The sequence below is a fragment of the Centruroides sculpturatus genome, unplaced genomic scaffold (assembly GCF_000671375.1).
Source record: "Centruroides sculpturatus isolate CEXI.00-Female unplaced genomic scaffold, Cexi_2.0 scaffold1214, whole genome shotgun sequence".
Taxonomy (NCBI): Eukaryota; Metazoa; Arthropoda; class Arachnida; order Scorpiones; family Buthidae; genus Centruroides; species Centruroides sculpturatus.
Genome location: NW_019385996.1, coordinates 224,040 through 243,826, shown reverse-complemented (window position 1 = coordinate 243,826; position 19,787 = coordinate 224,040). Strand labels below are relative to the sequence as shown.

At 29.9% G+C, this 19,787-nt stretch overlaps 1 protein-coding gene across 1 annotated transcript in view; it reads right to left on the bottom strand.

Annotated features, from left to right (window-relative positions):
• Window positions 1-8,915, bottom strand: part of LOC111612999 — a 22,302-nt gene extending 13,387 nt beyond the window's left edge. Inside the window, exons 1-3 of the mRNA XM_023354293.1 lie at window positions 8,746-8,915; window positions 2,053-2,135; window positions 679-788 (exon numbers count right to left, since the gene is read on the bottom strand). Coding sequence (XP_023210061.1) covers window positions 679-788; window positions 2,053-2,084 — 142 coding nt within the window. The 5' untranslated portion in view covers window positions 2,085-2,135; window positions 8,746-8,915. The remainder of the gene's footprint in view (window positions 1-678; window positions 789-2,052; window positions 2,136-8,745) is intronic.
• Window positions 8,916-19,787: the final 10,872 nt, after the last annotated feature.

Here is a 19,787-nt window from a genome sequence, read left to right as displayed (position 1 = left end):
AATAACTTATGATAACTTTATCTTTTTTTAAATAAAAAAAGTTCTTAATTAAGAGAAATTTAATTAAATTAAATTTAAAAAAAAAATTTTAAATACATTTTTAATAAAATAAAATAAAAATCTCCTGTCATTTACATAAAATAAAAATAAAATAACTAGTTTCTAATTAAAATAAATTACTTTCTAATTTAATCAATGCAAATTTTCCCAAATTCCTACAATTTGTCTAAAATTTAAGACACATCACCATTAAATAAAACAGTTATGAATTATGCTGAGCAACTAACCTTACAAACCAGTATGTGCATACATAATTACATATGACAAGTACTTTCAATCCTATATAGATCTACATCACATCTACATAGTAACATAAAACTATATCTCATCTTACAAAAAATATAAGGTTTTCACATATTTTCATATTACTACATGAATCTGAAACTGATGATGATGATGATGATCTACATAACATTAAAAGAACTTGTCATATATAACTGTATGTGCTAGTTTATAAGGTTGATTATTTAGTAAACATTTTTCTTTATTTTTTAAATATAAATTATTTAAAAGAATTAAAATTATTATGTCAGTAATTTAAAACTTTGGTCAAATTAAAACAAGTTTAAATAAACTAACTAATTTACTTTTTAAGAAGGTATGTAATATAAAAAGTACCTTGAGAACTGGTTGGAAATATATCAATAGCATGAAAAGTAAACGGAACTGCCTGGTATGATAATTTATTGGCAGATTCGGCTCTCTCACACCACACTTGAAACAGCTTCCTGTAAATGGTATTTCATTGTATTAGTTTTAAATATTAGTAATTTAAAAAATATATTTATAATGAATTTGGAAAACCTTTTGAAATACCTTTGGAAAACCATAACAATATATTGAAATATAAAAACACAAAAATTTGGAAAATCATCCATAACTAGTTAAATTTTATTTTAAATGTAGTTTCCTTTCTAGAAACCTGATACCTATTTGTCAGCTGGATTGCGTAGGATACATTTTTATATGTGAATTCAGAAATTTTGTCTAATTTGTTCCCTGATCTTTATACTCAAATGCATAACACCCACATTACAAATTAATTATCTCTGTCTGATAGAACTATTGCTAAATAAATTTTGATACCAGAATAAATAGAAGATTAGATATTTCTGTGCAAAGATAGTCATGATAGCAATGTAAAATGCAATGGTAACTATTTAATGATCTAAACAGTTCTGCAATTTTTTTCCTGCTATTTGACTTTAAAATTTTATATGAAAAAAACCAAAACTTTCAATGATTAAAAGCTATATGTAGTATTTTAAGATATTAATATAAACATTACAAGTTAACCTATTAAATTAAAAAATATAATAAATCCCAATTTTGAAGTATAATATAATTTTTGTTGATACTATTGTTTGGATCAGGGGTTTCTAACCTTTCTGATGTATTGATATACATAAAAAGTTGGAAACTCTTCTTGTCTACTCCTTTTAAGAAAGCTTTCTCCCTTAAGTAGAGTATATTAGATACATATTTATATGTATCTAATTTGTTCATTGAGCACCTTTCAAATTTTCATTGACTTCTAAGAGGTAAATTCCGTTCAAAGTAAAAGTATTTGCATCCAAACCACGATTTCCCAATGAGAAGTTGTGGTTTAAATGCAAATACTTTCACTTTAAATTGATAGAAATTTACTAGTCAAGAAATATTATTTTTCAAGGATATATATCTCAATAATTTAAAGGTTTTAAAATACAAACAATTTTTCATAAAGTGACAATCTATAAACATTGTTCTATGTATTGATAATTTACATAAGTAATTGAAACAGAAGCTTGAAACCTGTGAAATTTAATACATTGACTTCTTCCAATAACTCAATAATAAGAAATGTCATACTTTAAGTAAGTTTATTACTGGTAAATGTTGTCAGATCTCTTAGATCATCTTCAAGTGACAAACAACAGAATATAAAACTTCATATTTAAATAGTAAAATTTGTATAACAGAATGAGAAAAATAATCAGAGAATTAACTTACCGAGTGTAATTTCCATATAGAGAAACAGACATAGTAGAAACTTTGAAGCAAAGTTAATTTTTTCCACCAATCCCAGGAAAACCCTAAATTTAAATTTTTCAATTACAAAAATGTACAAAAAATAGTATAAATTACTGGGGAAAATGGCATAAAATTAATTATATTTTTATATATACATATAATAGAAATATTGCCATAAATATTACATTTTTAAAACTGACATTAGTAAATGATTTTTGGTTTAATATTTATAATATAATAGTAATAATACATTTAATTTACTTATAAAAAATTCTCGATTTCAATTAAACCATTTTCTGATTACTTAAATTATTTTATTTCTTTCTCTGTGTAATTTTATTTAAAAATAAAGAAAAAATTAAAGACAAAAAAAGATATAAATATAGTTATTTAAATATTAACTTTTAATCTAATAATAATTCAATGAACTCTCAAAGGACTGAGCTAAACAGACCCACAAGTGAGTGAGCAGATAAAAACACTGAACATTAGTAATTGGTTCATGCTTGACCAATAGACTGGTTCCATGAAGTTTTGTGGGTTTTCTTTACCTGTCTAACACCTAACTAGGAGCCAGTTTTCCACAGAAAGTCCTCCTGACATCATCCTTGTGTCATATTGCCTTATCCCATAAAACCAGAGTAAGCTAAATCATTTACTATCTTAAGAGTTTGCTATATACATAAAGAATAGTAAGGACCAACAATGTTTTCACCATATCAAAAGTCCACTACATTTGTGTAGTCAACATATCAAGAATCTACTGTATAAGATAAAATAAATTTCCAGCTATCAGGATAAACTGTAAAAGATGGCAAGTTTACAAATCCTCATTTTTTAGCCCAACTTGAGCTAAAAAAAATGGATGGAACTAAAGGAAGTAGAATGATTAGTACCTTCTCCAGGTTTTTACTCCTTGGTAAGAAGATTAACCACTAGAGCCAAGTGGAGCAATTCAGTTATAGTAAAATTTATTACTACTATAAGCAAACCTATAATTTTCAAGATTGTACAAAAATTAAACTTATATAACAATAATTCTCAAATATTGTTGTATAAATAACAATATTTAGACATTAACTAGCTAATTGTGCTAAATACTTTAACATGTTAAATGAAAAATCACTAGCAAAATTATTTTTCTAACATACATTTATTTCTATTTTTAATACTTATGTATGATTCAAAGTTATAATTTAAACTTTTAATTATAAAATTTTTAATTGTGAATGCATTCAAACATGCATTTATACAGATTTCATAGACAAAACGCATTCAATTTTACTGATTAGAACAGTTATGAAGCTAAACATTTGTTAAACTAGAGAATACTTTCGATTAATAAATATAAAATGCTTAAGTTATAAATTTCAGATACAAACAAATTTTGTTTGTTTAGATTTAAATAGATATTTTATATAAATTACAAACAATTTATCATATTTTTAGCATAATAAACTTCTTCACATGACATATTTCATTCTTAACAACAAATAAATGTTAGTGTTATTTAATATTTAAACAAATGATGTTCAGATTATCTGTTTGATCAAAGCAAAAATATTTATAAAGCCTATCAACAGTGTTAACAATTTATCTGTTTTTTACAAAAAATAAACTGCTAAAAGCACATATATTATATAATACATAATAATTTGTACTTAAAATTATATATATTATTCTGTTTATTTGAATATAAACAATAATGAAAATCTTTTAATATAATTTATTCTCTACTACTTAAAATCAAACTATATTATATCATGTATTGCTAATATAATTTGTGCAATTACCTAACATTATTACAGCTAAATAATCAAACATCCTTACTACACCCGATACTATCAAGAGATGGCACTTATCGCCTAACTCTAATGCCAAATTGTCTATTAAATTATTAGTATTATAGCTGTTTCTAGCCCAATATTATTCCGCTTTGGTTGATGTATTATTATAGATTTTTACTGATTACATTACACTACAATAGTAGTACCAAAAATAATATTTTTATTAAAATGTTATTAAATTTTACAGAATTATAATATTTTGCATGATTTTCAAAGATTATAAAAGATTGATTTTGCCCAAGTCAGTTGCTTGAATCAATCGTTCATGTTATTTGGGTCCATTCTTTAATACCATATCCACAATTTTTGGTACTTTAACCTGGTCCTATAGCATATAAGGTGGTACATTTCTTTTTTGTTTCTTGGGAGCTTGGATTGTAAAGAAACAAGCTCCCAATAAACAAAAAAGAAGTGTACCGCCTTATATTCTATGGGACCAGGTTAAAGTACCAAAAATTGTGGATACGGTATGCTTGAATCAGTTTGATCACAGTTAACTTCTGACAATAATAAAGGAAACATTTGATAAATTGTAGAAAATTTACAAAAATTCTCAAATAGACAATACTTTAAAAGTGTTCTCATACTTTGTCTCAATAATGTTAAATAAAACCTTAAAATCCTTCCTCTGGTGACAACACAAACGATTAAAAAATATACATTTGATAAAACGGTCGAGACATTTTAATGTTTTAAATATTCACTCTGTCGTAAGACTTATTTCCTGATGGAATGTGAAAGGGACAAAGTGAGAAGATGCTTTTTAAAGTATTGTCTGAGAATTTTTGTAAATTTTTTTTATGTTTAACAAAAAGAAAAATTATTAAAAAAAACTTCTTATTTGTTAAATAATTACAATTCTAATTAAAAACATTAAAAAATTTTAATATTTTCATTCATTTACTATGAATTCTTATGAACAATTACATATATAATAATTTCAGATCAGTTTTATAAAAAATCAGGTGTTTCCTTTAATTAAGTTTATTATTAATTAACTAATTAATTAATTTTAAAAATAACAACCCAGATAAGGAATACTTTATAGGAAACCAAATAAAACAAAGATATAGTAGAATATGTTAAAATACGAATTATACTAAACACTATTAAGAAAATTCATTAATAAGCATTACATTTGAAGTATAAGCACCACTACTTCATGTAGGAATTTTATAAACTCCAGGTCTTTCCAATAAAAGGTCGTCACTGTTGTTTGTTGATAACCTCCCGAGATTGGGTTGGGTTGGGTTGACGTATGGCTAAAACAGAACCTTCCTTTCTAAAGATTTTTGCTAATTTGATGGATACATGTCCCAAGTATGGCTGGTACATGAGACATGTATCCTTGAAATTAGCAAAAATCTTTAAAAAGGAAGGCTCTGTTTTAGCCATACATTCCCATCCCATCTCAGGATGTTATAAGTATTACATTTTGCTAATTTGAATAAATAAACTATTGTTATTTATTAGTTTTTATGTTTTTAAATAATTATTTGAAAAACTTAAAATATAACATTTTATAATTATTATTATAAAATCATTATAAAATTTTATAATCATTATTATAAACATTTTATAATTTATTAAACAACTAAATTATTTAATAAATATTTTATTTATTTATTCTCATTAAAGAATATTTTTAAATCAGTAAAATTAATATTACGTAAAATTTGAAACAATTTCTTGTATTAAAAATATAAAATCTCAAATAAAAGAAAAATTATATCATAATTTAAAATAATTATAATAAATCTTTGGCTCCTATCCTTTTGTAAATCCCTCTACTTGACATTACTTCTATGCTTTGCTGGAAACTCAGTGGGGAGTAAAATATTACAATAATACTTTTCACTGATAAAAACCGTAAGAGATTAAATTATATTTAGAAATTAAATTTATAATTATAATCCTATTATAATATATTATTAATTTATTTAAGTATTTAATGTCTGATTAGGAAAATAAAAATTTAATTAGAATAAAAACTACTCCCAAAAATACATGAAAACAAGTGTAAAAAGAATTATTTTTAATAAAAATTCTTGATAAAACACACTAACCTTAAGGGGAGAAGAAGGGAAACTTCTAACCAGAAAACATAAATTGATGCTATTATATAGACGAGAATTTTCAAAATTTTTTTCGCAATTTTTTTTTATTTGGAAATGCCAAATAAGCCATTATTATTATTATGAAAAAATCAGAAGAATTATTAGTAGTAAACGAAATAAAAAGCATAATATCAGGAAGCGAAAAAAATTCACTTCCCTTCTCTAATCACTACACAGGATATGGCGTAGTTTTCTGTTGAAAATCGATTAGTATCTAAAGATTGTTGTGAAATATGCAATTGGATATTTCGACACGTAAATCCCTAATGTATTCTCCTGTGTAAAGATTTATTAATTAACTGGCATAAATGTGTACTGTACGCACTTACAACGTTACATTACTCAGTCATTTACTACACTGTTCTATAACTAGAAAGTTTAAATGTGCTCACTTAGTCATAAACCACTAACACCAACAGGTTTCAAAGCTTACACTACTTTAAAAAAATAAAGGTTTCTCGTTAGTCATTATCAAGGACATATACGAGAAGGAATTGTAAACCTTTAATAATGTCCGCTGCATTCTAGTAACTTGTGTAAACCTGGTTATCCCCTTTTTCCGCCTACACCCAATGATAATAATTATATTATTATTAATATAATATAAAAAAGAAAATTGCATAACAGACCTGCTCCTTTCTTAAATGTATTCGTTTTATATTCAGCCTAATTTAAGTTATAATAATTTTTCTATTCATTTTCCGGATATTTTTATACATGTTGCCGGCGATATCCAGATCTACAACGTCAGTGTGTTCTAATCACAGTTAATTTGATGACGTCACTATTTCGTAAATCGTATCTCAGGAATAACTGTGACGATTTTATTTGTTTATTAAAGTCGTAGCGAGGAATTTTCTGGAAAATATGAATGAATTTCGAATTTCTCCGTTGACAGAAATGTAAGGCCGTTTGTAGTACGTTTCGTTAGGATCTATTGTTAATCGTCACGTAAAACAATTCAAAAAAAGTGAATGGTAAGAAGCTATAATTATACGACAGTAATTTGAACTCGGTTACCTCACGCATAAGCGCGGTTTATCTAAATAAATGACGTATACGCACGTATATACAACACGGTAGAAACAATTTAAAAATTAAAACACGTCCACGATAATACAAACAAAGCGGTTACAGGATTCTCTTTAATACCGTTTTATGTGAAACTAACGTAGAGAATTGCTATACTTCACTTATAAGATGAACAACAAACATAATCTTCAATTTTTTTTTTTACCCTTTCTCCTACAAATAGAATTCCATAACGCGAAAAGGTAGTTTTAGGTGTGGTGCTCGCCTCCTCACCTCATTTTTAATGCCAATGACTGGGGTTTTTTTTTTTACCTAGGCGAATGATCCGGGCCTCGCAGATAGAGGCCGTAATCCGGATACATTTTTAATGATTAATGTATAGCCTACACCATTCGTATTTTCACTCGTTCATCACTGAAACCGCTTGAAAACGAGTACCAATATGGTGTAAGAGGACACCTACATCCTGTGCTTTCACACAGTTCTGTTTTTAAAAGCTTAATCGTATTACAACAATCTATAAGTGCAATATTTAACAATGATTTCATTATTACAACAAGCGAATGTCTTCATTCCCCCGCAATTTCTTCCCGATTGTAATGTTTTACGCTGGAGTGTTGGGTTTCAAGTTCAACTTTGAAACTAAATATAATTTCATCATTTTTAACGTTAACTTTGGTTACATTTGTTTATTTTTATATGTTAATAGTTGTTACAGAAAACACAGAGATAGGCGTCTACCGAAAGTAAAGATATCAGGATACGCCTAATCTAACAACAAATGGAATTGGGTGGCATTTTTTGTCCCACGCCAAAATATGGATGAAAGATAACTGATTTAATATCTTTATCACTGAAAAATATCGATTTATCAGCGATAATAAACTCTCCATTGCAAAAAACAGCGGCAGTAACAGCAAACTTGTTTACAAACAATCTCTACAAATTACTGTGTTTTTCTTTAAAATAAATTATACACCAGTTATAAAATACGCTAATGTTTACTATAAAGATTATTTTTATAAAATTTACTACACTTATTTCTTTTTTAAATAGTAAACAAAGAAAAAAAATCCAAGGTAATGTAACGCCTACATAGCATCAAATGCTGACAACCTCATTCGTAATCTCTATACAAGGCAATAGTAAACATAACTATTTAAATATCGAGAAAAAGTTAAAAATTACAACTTTTAATACGTATTTTTTCCCCACAGATTTTATTTACAGATTTTTTTTCTCGCGACGAGATAAAATTCGCAACCTTTAAACACCAGAAATGAACTGTGAATGCCTTTTATCAGTTCACAAGCGGCACACAATGTAACCTATTGTTTGATACACTACCCAATCGGATCTGGACGGAAGAATGTATATATATATATGATTTATGGCCGAAAACAAATTTATCAGATAAATTTTTAGATTTAGTTCGATAAAATACATCCCTACGCTTGTTTTGCCATGGATAGAAATCAGTATCAATTGTATTCTGATGGGAAACAGATCAAAATTATGAAACAATTTCTAATGGTTGAAGGAAGTTTACAACAGTTAAATTTCATAGGCACGAGCCCGCATAAACAATTTAGAAAAGTGGCAATTAGTAATAATTAAAGTACGCGCATCCATCAGTTTCGTTTTAAAAGTTAAGATTAAAATGGTGGAATGCCTACCTGGAGCCATGGTATCGGATATTTCTGATGTTATAAGTTGATCTGACTGGTGTATGTTCAAGCAGCGATCAACATCTAACCCGGGCTGAACGCCTACATCGACCGCCCAGACTGAACTGAGTGGGTGTTTGAATATGTAGGCACCTGTAGAATTCAACACAGTTCTTTTCGTGTTATAATATTCAAATATATCATAAAATAGAACTTTGAATCGAAATAGATATTTAAAAAAAAAATATATATTATATATTATATATATACTTATTTCAGTACCTAATGTAATCATACGGAACGTTAAGAGTGACCTGCTTTGTTTTTATTAAAATTACACTTTTATACGATTATTATTAAAGAATTCTCGAGATGCATGAGGTTCTGGACCACATAAAGAGTAATAAGCAAGCTGCGAGACTTGGCAGTGTACTTTCCTCACCCCCCCCTTTTTGGTGCAACGTTACAAAACGGCGTTAACGACAGACATACAAACACCTACGTTTAATCACGTCGAAATTAGAAAAATTCCGGTTTAGTGCCCGTTTAAAAAACAATGATACGTGAGCTCGCAACGATGTATACGTAAGTACAAAGGATGAAGGAATTCGCGTGTAGCGTGTATTTACTATTCTAGTTTGGTCTTAACTCTTTTGTTGGGCGGTGGGAAAGTCCGATAATGGGAAATATTTACGAAACAGACTTTAGAATGGTTAGAATTAATGATATTTTAGTTTTTTTTTATATCCTGCCGTGATATTCTTTGATGCACGGAGTGAGTGGGTAGGACGTATAAAAAGCGATTACGTTGGCTTCGAAATTGAGAAAACAACCTTGAAATGTATTAGAAAGAACAATCTTTTCAATAATCCCTTAGGCGGACAAACCCGGACAATTAGCCTAAATTCTTTATTTATTTATTTTACTTAAGTAATTTACAAATTCGATTGGCTACACACGAATTGCGTTAGGTAACGACGGCGAATATTTAATGGAAACAAACACCATTTGCATAATCTCTCGCTCGGATTGCTTTACGCGGATAAAGAAATCGCAAGAAAACAAATGTTAAAAACAGTAAAACCCGCGTAAGACAGAATCGCATGGTAGCGAATGTTTTTTCCGCTTTTGACAGGTTTTACAGCGTCCTTAGATAATGCTTTTGTCGTCTACACAAACCTCACTAATAATGTAAAGGCTATACAGTATCGATGTACGATGAAATCTATAATATATCAATAGCACGTAACTTATAATCCTCTTAAGTTATCAAACATTTAACTTTAGTTTCCTGCACATTAAATACAAGGAAAAATGATTAAATCCTCGATAACGACCATAAAAAACCACCCTTTGGCATCGGTTATTTGCATAATTTATAATTGTATAAATTTTTTTAAATATGCATTAATTAATTATATTCACGTGGCGTTAATCTAGTAAATTATAGTGATTTCTCTTCCTTCGAAAATCGTGATATTCAAGAAATTTCGCAACATATTTCACGCTTTCTTTACAAATGCAAATTACACATTTATTAAATCAGAAGAGAGCAAAGCGTATATTCATCACACGAATAAATTTCTATATCATTTTATGTTTTACTGAAATTCGTTGTTTCCACCAGTTACATGGCTATCCGAAGTTCACGTCACTATTGTTTTCTATTGTTAGTTAACATATTTTTCGTCTATTTCCATTTTTAGTTGGGTTTATTGCGTTTTAGATCTCGTATGACAATATTACATCGCGAGTGGCAATGACACTACGAGTCAAATAACTGAAAGCTAATCCCCAACAATGCAGAAACCGTAAAAATTCGCAGGAAACTGGTTCGAAATCCCATTTTTTACTTTCCCGTCTGTTATATATTATAACAAGGGGAATCAATCAAAAATGACCCCCCAGATTTTCACATTTTTTTTACCTTGAAACGTCGAGAAATGCAAAAAAATTCGGGGGTTTATTCTGTATGTATGAATGTTAGTGTGTGGGGTAGCCACGATTTTGTTCGCCCTGTTTGAAGATTAATAACTCCTGTGTTTTTTGTCGAAAATTTCTGAAATTTTGCAGGCAGGCTTGTTTATTAGGGGGATTGATCCTATTAAATTTTGGTGGTTAAAGCTAGACGGGGTGGGAGATAAAGGGGGTCGTGTGTATCTCCAGTAGGGTGAGACTTAAATAATGATTTTACTCATTATTAGCATTTAAAACTTTTTATAAAACTCAAAATTAAGTTTTTTGCCATTTTCTAATAGCCAAAAATATAAAATGCAGAAATATGGCGCCATCAAATGTTGCCAGGAAAGTTAAGCAACTCGTTGCTGGGTTTTTATACATTAAAACACGCGGTTAAGGGAAAGAAAACAATATTCCAATTGTCTGTTCGCGTGTTTAATGTAAACAGAATAAACCTCGCCTGTTTGTTCGGTTATCTAAATTAGAATAATGAAACCTTTAGATGCAATTCCACGGCTTATATGGAATTTAAATCGGTTTCTGCGTGTATAAACCACACTGGAATGGCACAAAACTTTAATTAATACCACACACCAGGCAATTGTGTTTCGATCAAATGAGCCTGGCGAGTGTAAATTGAGAACGTTGTTGCAGCTTTCAAAGCAATCGAAGTTTCAATAAAAATTATTCACACGAAAACAAACCACACCCCCTAAGAAAACGATATATTTAGCCCATTGCAAGATTATTCGTTCCAGTTTGCATGTAGGGGAGGAAAAAAAGGACAATTTAATTGTTTATTTCACAATGATTAAAGTTGAATATACCACAAAGTCACAAACGTGACGATCCACACGTCCTCCAAGACAACTAGATAATAGAACGAGATTGCCACACATCAGTAACTACAAAAGCCTTATACAAAGAGAATAAAGAATATAAAGCAGTGGGGAAATATCCGAGGTGATACATAATTGCACTTTTAAAAAATCCATCCTTTTTACTGTATTATCTACTGTATTTTCCCTACACGCGGCTGATCTTCCTGAGAGCATTTTTTGCTGTAAGAATCGTTCTGTGTGATAAATTTCTACAAAAACAAGAGATCTTATCAGTCCATCAATTAAAATTTCTTAATAAACTGTAAGTAACCTATTGTCTTTCAGATAATCATAGTGATAAACTCATTTTCGGTTTTGCTTACTGCAGATTACAACTGCGGTGGCAACTTCGAATCGGGCATTACGCATTAAAAAAATTAATAATAATAATAAAAAAACAAACGAAGTTTGAGATGTCCGCAACTATCAGTCGTTTATCTCAATTTTATATTTGTATATCGGAACTCCTGCTTATTGATAATGCTTAAAAGATAATTCGATAATAATATTTAAAAACTAAAATTTATATTAAAAAAATCGAGAATGTAAAAGATCTACGAGAAATTTCCTTACGTTTCCACTCGAAACAGCCTCTTGCAACTTGAACTTTCTTTTTTTATGAAAATCCTCTCGACTACTCCGTAATAGAAATTTATGTACGTATATTCAAGGAATGGCAAATTTCAAAGGTTTCCATATTCTGCATTGGTTGCTATGACAATAACAGAGCCAAAAAGTCGATAACGACTGTCGTTCCATCTCGTGTGATAAAATTTAACTTAAAAAAAACGCACTGTCGTGCTGATGGGCCGATGTAATTAAGGCCCTGAAACGACTTCAAAAATTCCAAACCGGTTCGGGAGCAGCTGTAAACCAAACTTTCAAAACACGAAACTAACGACGTTCCGCGTTGGGAAAATGCACGTTTTTATGCAGAACTCTTCATAAAAAGAGACGAAAAACGACGAAATTAACGGAGGAGAGAAGTCCGAATTCGTGAATGCAGTTACGTTTAACGAAAAAAAAGAACGTTTTCGGGTATAACGTAAAATTAAATTTTTCCGCCATATTTTTTGCGTTTTATACGCGTTAAAAAAACTAAATTAATGGCTTCTAGAAAAGAATTCAATTACTCACTCAATTCCGACTAGAAGCAAAGTGTTTTCGTTTGAAACTAATGCTGTCGTGATACACAAAATCGATTTTTAAGAGAACGTTACAGTGATTGATAGAATTTTCCCTTTCATGATAACGAAACACGAGGAAATACTTTATTACATTTAGGAAATGTGCGCCTATATAAGTTATATATATATAAAGCATGCAAAACGTATAAAATCCTCTAATTATTACACATGTAAAGTCACGGGACAGTATCATTTTTATGTCACTAAATAATTTATCTTCTAATTATTATATTTACTTAAAACAATACGTTAAAAAAATACTAAAATTTTCTTACCTATTTTTGCTACTATATAAATCCCTCTCATCACTATATTAACATAATTAACAGCGATTAATTTAATACAATGTACTGTACTATACCCCAATACTAGAATTGACTAGAAAATTTACAAATTTTGACAATTTAAAGTGCTAAAATTATTCTCTTTTATGTATTATTATAGAAAAAAATCGAATCAATCAGTTAAATTCTAAGTTTTCTTCTTTAAATATAACGTTAACCTCGCACAAACCTCCAATAAAGACAGTTTTATAAGGTTTCTTGAGGATGCAATTTATCTAAAAGTAGGAAAATTCGAGAAAACACCTCTATATAGCATAAAAACCTGCTGAATAATCGCATAAAACGTAATGAAATGGCATCTTTTATGCTAAAAATAATTCAAATTTAATAAATTTAAATACAATAACTCATATATTCGCCTACAAATACATTTCGAAATTATATAACTCGTTAACTTACCTAGTATATTTTCAACGTAGTTTATTCGTTATTTCGGGGATAAGACCTTATAAAGTGTGAAGAGTCATGTGATTTGACGATATTGCACGTTGAAAAACACACACATGTAATGTGCCGACCAATCACATTTGAGCTATCAAAGCGACCAAATAATAGACGACTAAATGCCCATATAATAAGGCAGCTGCCGTTGTTTTTTGAAGTTTTCGAATTACAAAGGGGGTACGTTAACATTTCTTGGTAACACAGAAGAGGGGGACGGTTTCGACAGAAAACAAATCTATAACAACACAGATGAGCTCATAATCGTTACAAATCTTTGCTTATAAGTTACGAAACACCCGTACATAAGTCCCAATTGATTGTTTTTTTTAATACAGGAAAACAGTTTTATAGTATAGAATAATATATATTAAGATATAAAATCGAAATTACCCGGGATGCAGTTCTTAATCGTATTTTAATTTTGAAAAATCACACGTGGCTTCCGTTCCAGACCGGAAGTATACAGTTAATCGGGACCATCGTCCCTTAAGTTTCTCATATTTGGGCTCGATTTTCATCTCTCTAACTCATCGAGATTAACGAAGAACGGACAGAAACGGAGGGACGACCACAGTGGGAACGAATAGGCCTGAAATTCTATCTATAAGCCCTAAGAGGCTCTAGATAGAGAGAATTTAATTCGATTTTCTTATCAAACAATAGTAAAACTGCAGTAAAAAATTAGGTCATATGACGAAAAAAAATATATAGACTAATTCTAACGCAATATATGATTTATGGGAGGAAACAAGACTAAATTAGTGTTAAAAACACTCATCGGTATGAAAATATTTATCCGTAACAAATAAATATTGCGAATTTACAGTTAACATTAGCGTAATTAATAACAGGAAGGGATGTTTAACACATAACGTGGGCATTATTTTAACTGGTGAAATTAGATTTAATCAATTTTCTACATTCGTCTGAGAGTTTTATCTCGTAGTTCTCACCATTATCTGGCTCTAAACGTGCTAAGTAATTATTATAAAAATTATCAACGAGAATGGTTGTTTAGAGAGAAACTTAAAGCGGTGTTGTGTGACATGAATAATTTATTACTTCACTCGCCACATTATGAACTCATTGAAGAGATTAGAAAATTGATTCCGAAAGCGGAGAAATTAAATTAACTAAATCGTACCGGATGAAAATCCATTTTAAAAAAGATTTTCGAGGGAAAGAAAGCGATATTTATTTAACTAATTGTAGATTTTAGATACTGGGTTATACATCTGTGAGCAGAATATTGCCTACATTCAATATGTTTAAAATAGGAATGAAAGGAGTAAGGGCCATATTTTTAAGAGTAATTCCTTTAAAAAACAAAACAAAACATACAGTACACATAATCTCTGTTTGGTTATCACTTCCCTTTATGTATTTTATACTGCCCCTCATTACTACTTGCCCTCTGTGTATTTTATACAATAAATACCAAGCATTGTGGCCAATAAAAACCTCATTATATACAACTTCCATTTCGTTTACTGCCAGTGAATATATTAAATTATTATTATTTATGATCCGAAGAGGAAAATTTGGGATGAGGATGATACACTAAACGAACCAGAAATTTATATAATAGAACCTTTAAAACATCCTTAATCCACGTGGCATAAAAATAGAACATATTTCATTTCTATCGCTTACTAAATCTATTTGAAAAATTCAAAAATGTGGGCTTTTACTCTCTATACGAATCCACATAAACTGAATTTTATATATTTATAAGCACGATTAAAAATATATAGGACCTAAATAACATTTCGCTAGTCTAGCCATTCTTCTAATGTTGATGACTGCAGCTCTTTGTTCCGGTGGCAGCTGCTTTTTTTGACCTACTTATCACATAAAAATATATTGCCCATTAATGAATCAATGTGTACAGTTTATAAATAGATCAATATATTCATTAATCAATCAAAAAGTTTTATATTATAGCGCTCTTAAATAATCTAAATGTGCAGCTAAATTATTTACATCCGCTGTACTAGATTATGTCTTATATATTATGTCTTCAAAATTAATGAGAATTTTTTCCTGTTAAAAGTGTGTAGGCCTACCCTTTAAAAAAAATATGTTTACATAGTTTAATTAATGTGGTATGTGATATAAATTATGAATATCTAATCTCATAGCGTTTAATGAAATTTCTCTCTCTATAAAAACAATTATTGAGATAAAAACAGACGAGAAAAACAAATTTATATACAATTTTCCTGTTATTTCTCCTATGACAGCTCTATATATGCAACTAAGCTGTATATTTAGAACATTATTTTTCATATTAAATCATATACTGGAAGGGCAAGAATTTAATCTTGTAAGGCAGAAAATTAATCAGATTTTCGCAAATTCTACTTTGAAACATAGTTTAACTATTAAATAACGAAACATAATGATTGTAGGAGCTTACATGTTAAAAATAAACAGTTGTTTGATCTATTTTAGTTCCGAGAAAAAGAGGGAAACGGCAAAAGAAGAACAGGAAAATAAAAATAAAGATGTCAAACATAAACAATTTAAGTGCATCTGCTAATTAAGAGAGATTTTCGTTCGGTGTTATTACTTCTAAACCAATCAAACAGTACATTATAGAACGAATATGCAGCAAATATTTTCTGGATCTTGAAGGTGATGCTAATAACTATTGCAGAATATTACGTCTAAGAGCTTGAATTTTTTTCCGGTTATACTTTCTTTCTACAGGAAAATTCTGCACAAAACCTTAATTGATTAGGAACACAATAGAATTTTCGTAAGGCGAATATCTGAATGACGTACGGGACAAAAGTAATAATGATATTCTAGGAAGAATAACGTAAATAATAACTTAAATGTTTCACATTGTCACATAAACTCTTAAATAATTTCTTCGACATTTTAAAAAAATAATTTTTAAAACAACAACTCTGAGAGGTAATACACATGACCTATTTACAAATGCCAACTCACACGATAAACCTATAAATTAATATTACAAGGCAGAAAAGAGACCTTTTAGTAGGAAGGGGGAGGGGGAAAATAATTTATAAAGTAGGAAGAATTGCTGAAATCTTAATAATTATCTTTTTAATCTGAATTTTATCAATGTATAATTAATTATTTCGCATTCATTATATTTCATAATTATGCAAAGAACCTGTTCGAAGACGTTACATATTTGACTAGTGGCTAAAACATAAACAGAGTTATATTTTTGTTTATTTTTTCGCGTACAGAGCGGTGATAAATGTTAAAATTGCTTAATTTTATACATTTTTTTTTTTTTAAATTTATATCGACATTTCAGTAGAGAATCGTCCTAAGAATTCCCAGACGGGTCACTTCCCGGATGATCAATTTATAAGGGAAACAAACAGTAAGCCGTTTGTCGTACAGGCGGTTATGGCATGGATATTAAATTCAATAAAAATTAGAAAATAAAACACGATTAAAATACAAAACAAAGCATACAGATATTATAAAGTGGTGTAAATTCGATTGGCATCGAGCCAATTGTTTAACTAACGGACGACTTCAGGGACACAAGATAATTAGGAATGTGGCAACTTCAGCTTTTAAACGATCCGAAGCACACATTCAAATGGTCATACCGTGTTTAATAATTGAAAAAAAGGAAAAAATGGTAGCTCGACCGACTTACCTCTTGATCGACAATAAATGAAAGCCAATGTTCACTGCGTAGGGGGGACTTTCCCGCTTCACCTTACGTCCTATCATAAAGCCATGAGCAGAGGGGCTTATTGTATTATTGTCTCTTACAAGATCACGAATGAATAAAACCCTAGCGTGGGGGGGAACCGTGAATGCGACAATAGTGAACGGAAGAATCACACCCCCAACTTGGAAGATATAGTCATTGGATGTGTGCCAGAGTGAGAGCAGCTTAAAAGACGATCGACCAATCTTGGCTCCAAAAAGATGATTACGTTGCAGGAAAGAAAGATGAGGCGATCTGATCGATTGACCAACTTTCTTTTGGTAACCATTAAACGAATTTCGTATTCTGAATCGCCGATTTTAATCGTCCAGATCTATTTAATCGAGCTTTTCTATTCCTGCATTATTGCACGAAGGATGATCGATAAGAATCGATCATCATTTTCGATTTTTATAAAGCTCTTAACCGAATTTTCTACACTACATTATCGTTTAATGAAATTGTTCGGGAGATTTTTATTGAATTTAGTGATGGAATCTAGAATTTTTAATCTAATCTTCCTAAGATATAATTTTTGTTTTCGAAACTCTATTTATTTCTCCTACAAAAATAAAAATCGGAGCCGAATCTAAACAAATACGCGATTTATTTAATATTCCAGAAGGCAAAATAAACATTAATTTTAACAAATATTTATTCGTGAAAAATTATTTAAAATATTAAAAAAAAAAAAGCTTTTGAAATTCGCAGATCGAACCAGACTTTGCACCCAAGAATAAATCTGCCAATTCATCAAGAAAATAAGATAATTTCCGTTTGTACTTCGAAGTGAATGAGTGCTTTAAAAATCCAACAACGAGTTGCTTAACTTTCCCGGCTACATTTAAAATTTTGGTGGCGCCATCTGTTACGTTTTTTATTTATTTTTTAAACTTTTTATAGTTTTAATTATTATAAAATAGCAAAAAAAACTTAATTTTAAGGGTGTGACGGGATTTATTTTTTTAAAAATTGTAAATGCTAATAACGAATAAAATCGTTATTAAGTCCCACCCCACTCGAGATATGACACACAACCCCCTTTATCTCCCCACTCCCTTGACCTTTAAGCACCAAAATTTAATAGCGTTAATCCCCCTAATACACAAACCACCCTGCAAAATTTCAGAAATTTTCGACAGAAGGCACGGAAGTTATCAAGCTTCAAAGAGGCTAAACAAAATCCTGCTCTATACACACAAATGCAAAAATTCGCAGGTTTTTTTTATGTATCAACGTTTCAAGATCCCTGAGTCCAAAATGTAAAAATCTTGTGGGAAGGGTCATTTTTGACCGATCGCCATACTTTCCCTCTGTTACACGTAACAGATCAGGGAAAGTAGAAATAAAATAAATAAATAAATATCATTATGCAGATTACTGTCGTGCAATTTCCCACCGCCTGTCACTCCCTTTTAAAATGTTATTAACAAATTACAATCCCACATTCTATCACCCTCACTCTGTTAAAATTGCTATATAAAAGTGGAGGTGAGCTTAAACCTGATGTTAATTGACCGACAAAACCGGGTCGTGCATAACTTTCTAGTGTGGGTTTTCCTCTACACCTGCGAATAAGCGCCAACGCATTGGCATTTGTTTGGCCGACACACGGAATCAAAATCGCCCACGTGTGCCAACAGTTGACATAGCAAAAAGCAAAAAAAAAAAAAAAAAAATATCCAGTTTTCCCCACAGATATTTTATGTCGGTTATTAAATATCGTTTGATTGAGGGGGAAATAATAATAACCGAGAGAGTAGAGTTGCCGTATCGTGTTTTTGAATGATCGATGCGAAAGAAAACTTTCTCTAATTTCGTCATCCCGATGGTCTACGCTCTCGTAAATCAAATTAATGATCTTTTCATTCGTACAGTTGATTTAATACACATTAAACAAAGATAATTTAGTCACGAATTGTCTGTACACAATTAAATTATATTGCTTTAGTACGCAGTAATGATCTCATTAAACTAACGTAATTATTTTCTGAAGATAATTCTAACAAGACGTACTGTACACGTGAATAAATATTAAACGTGTATATATATATAGGCTCCACTGTATTTTGTTTATATGTATGATAGCTGCGTGTGCTTTCAGGAGGTGGAAGATTAGTGAGGTTGGATTGGGCGAGGGTGATAAAAACAATGGCCTTAGTAACTAAAATGTACATTTATTTATCTCGTAATTACAATAATTAAACTGCTAAACAAAAAATTGCTCGGGATTAAGTTTAGAGGGGATGGAACTTAGTGGTAGCTAGAGGTAGGGTCGGCTGAACAGTGTAGAACCATTTACTAACAAGCATACATAAGAGGTGTGCGACCCCCCCCACAGTATTTTTATACAGTGTCGAAGAATATTCGTACCAAATTTGGTGCAGATAGTTGAACGTTGTGGGACCTTTTACCTAATACACACACATATATATTTTGACTTTTAAATATGCAGATATATAAATGATAAAACGGTATAAAAACTGTTTTTTGAGTTATAGTTTCATGCCTTAGCAATAAGTGAATATAC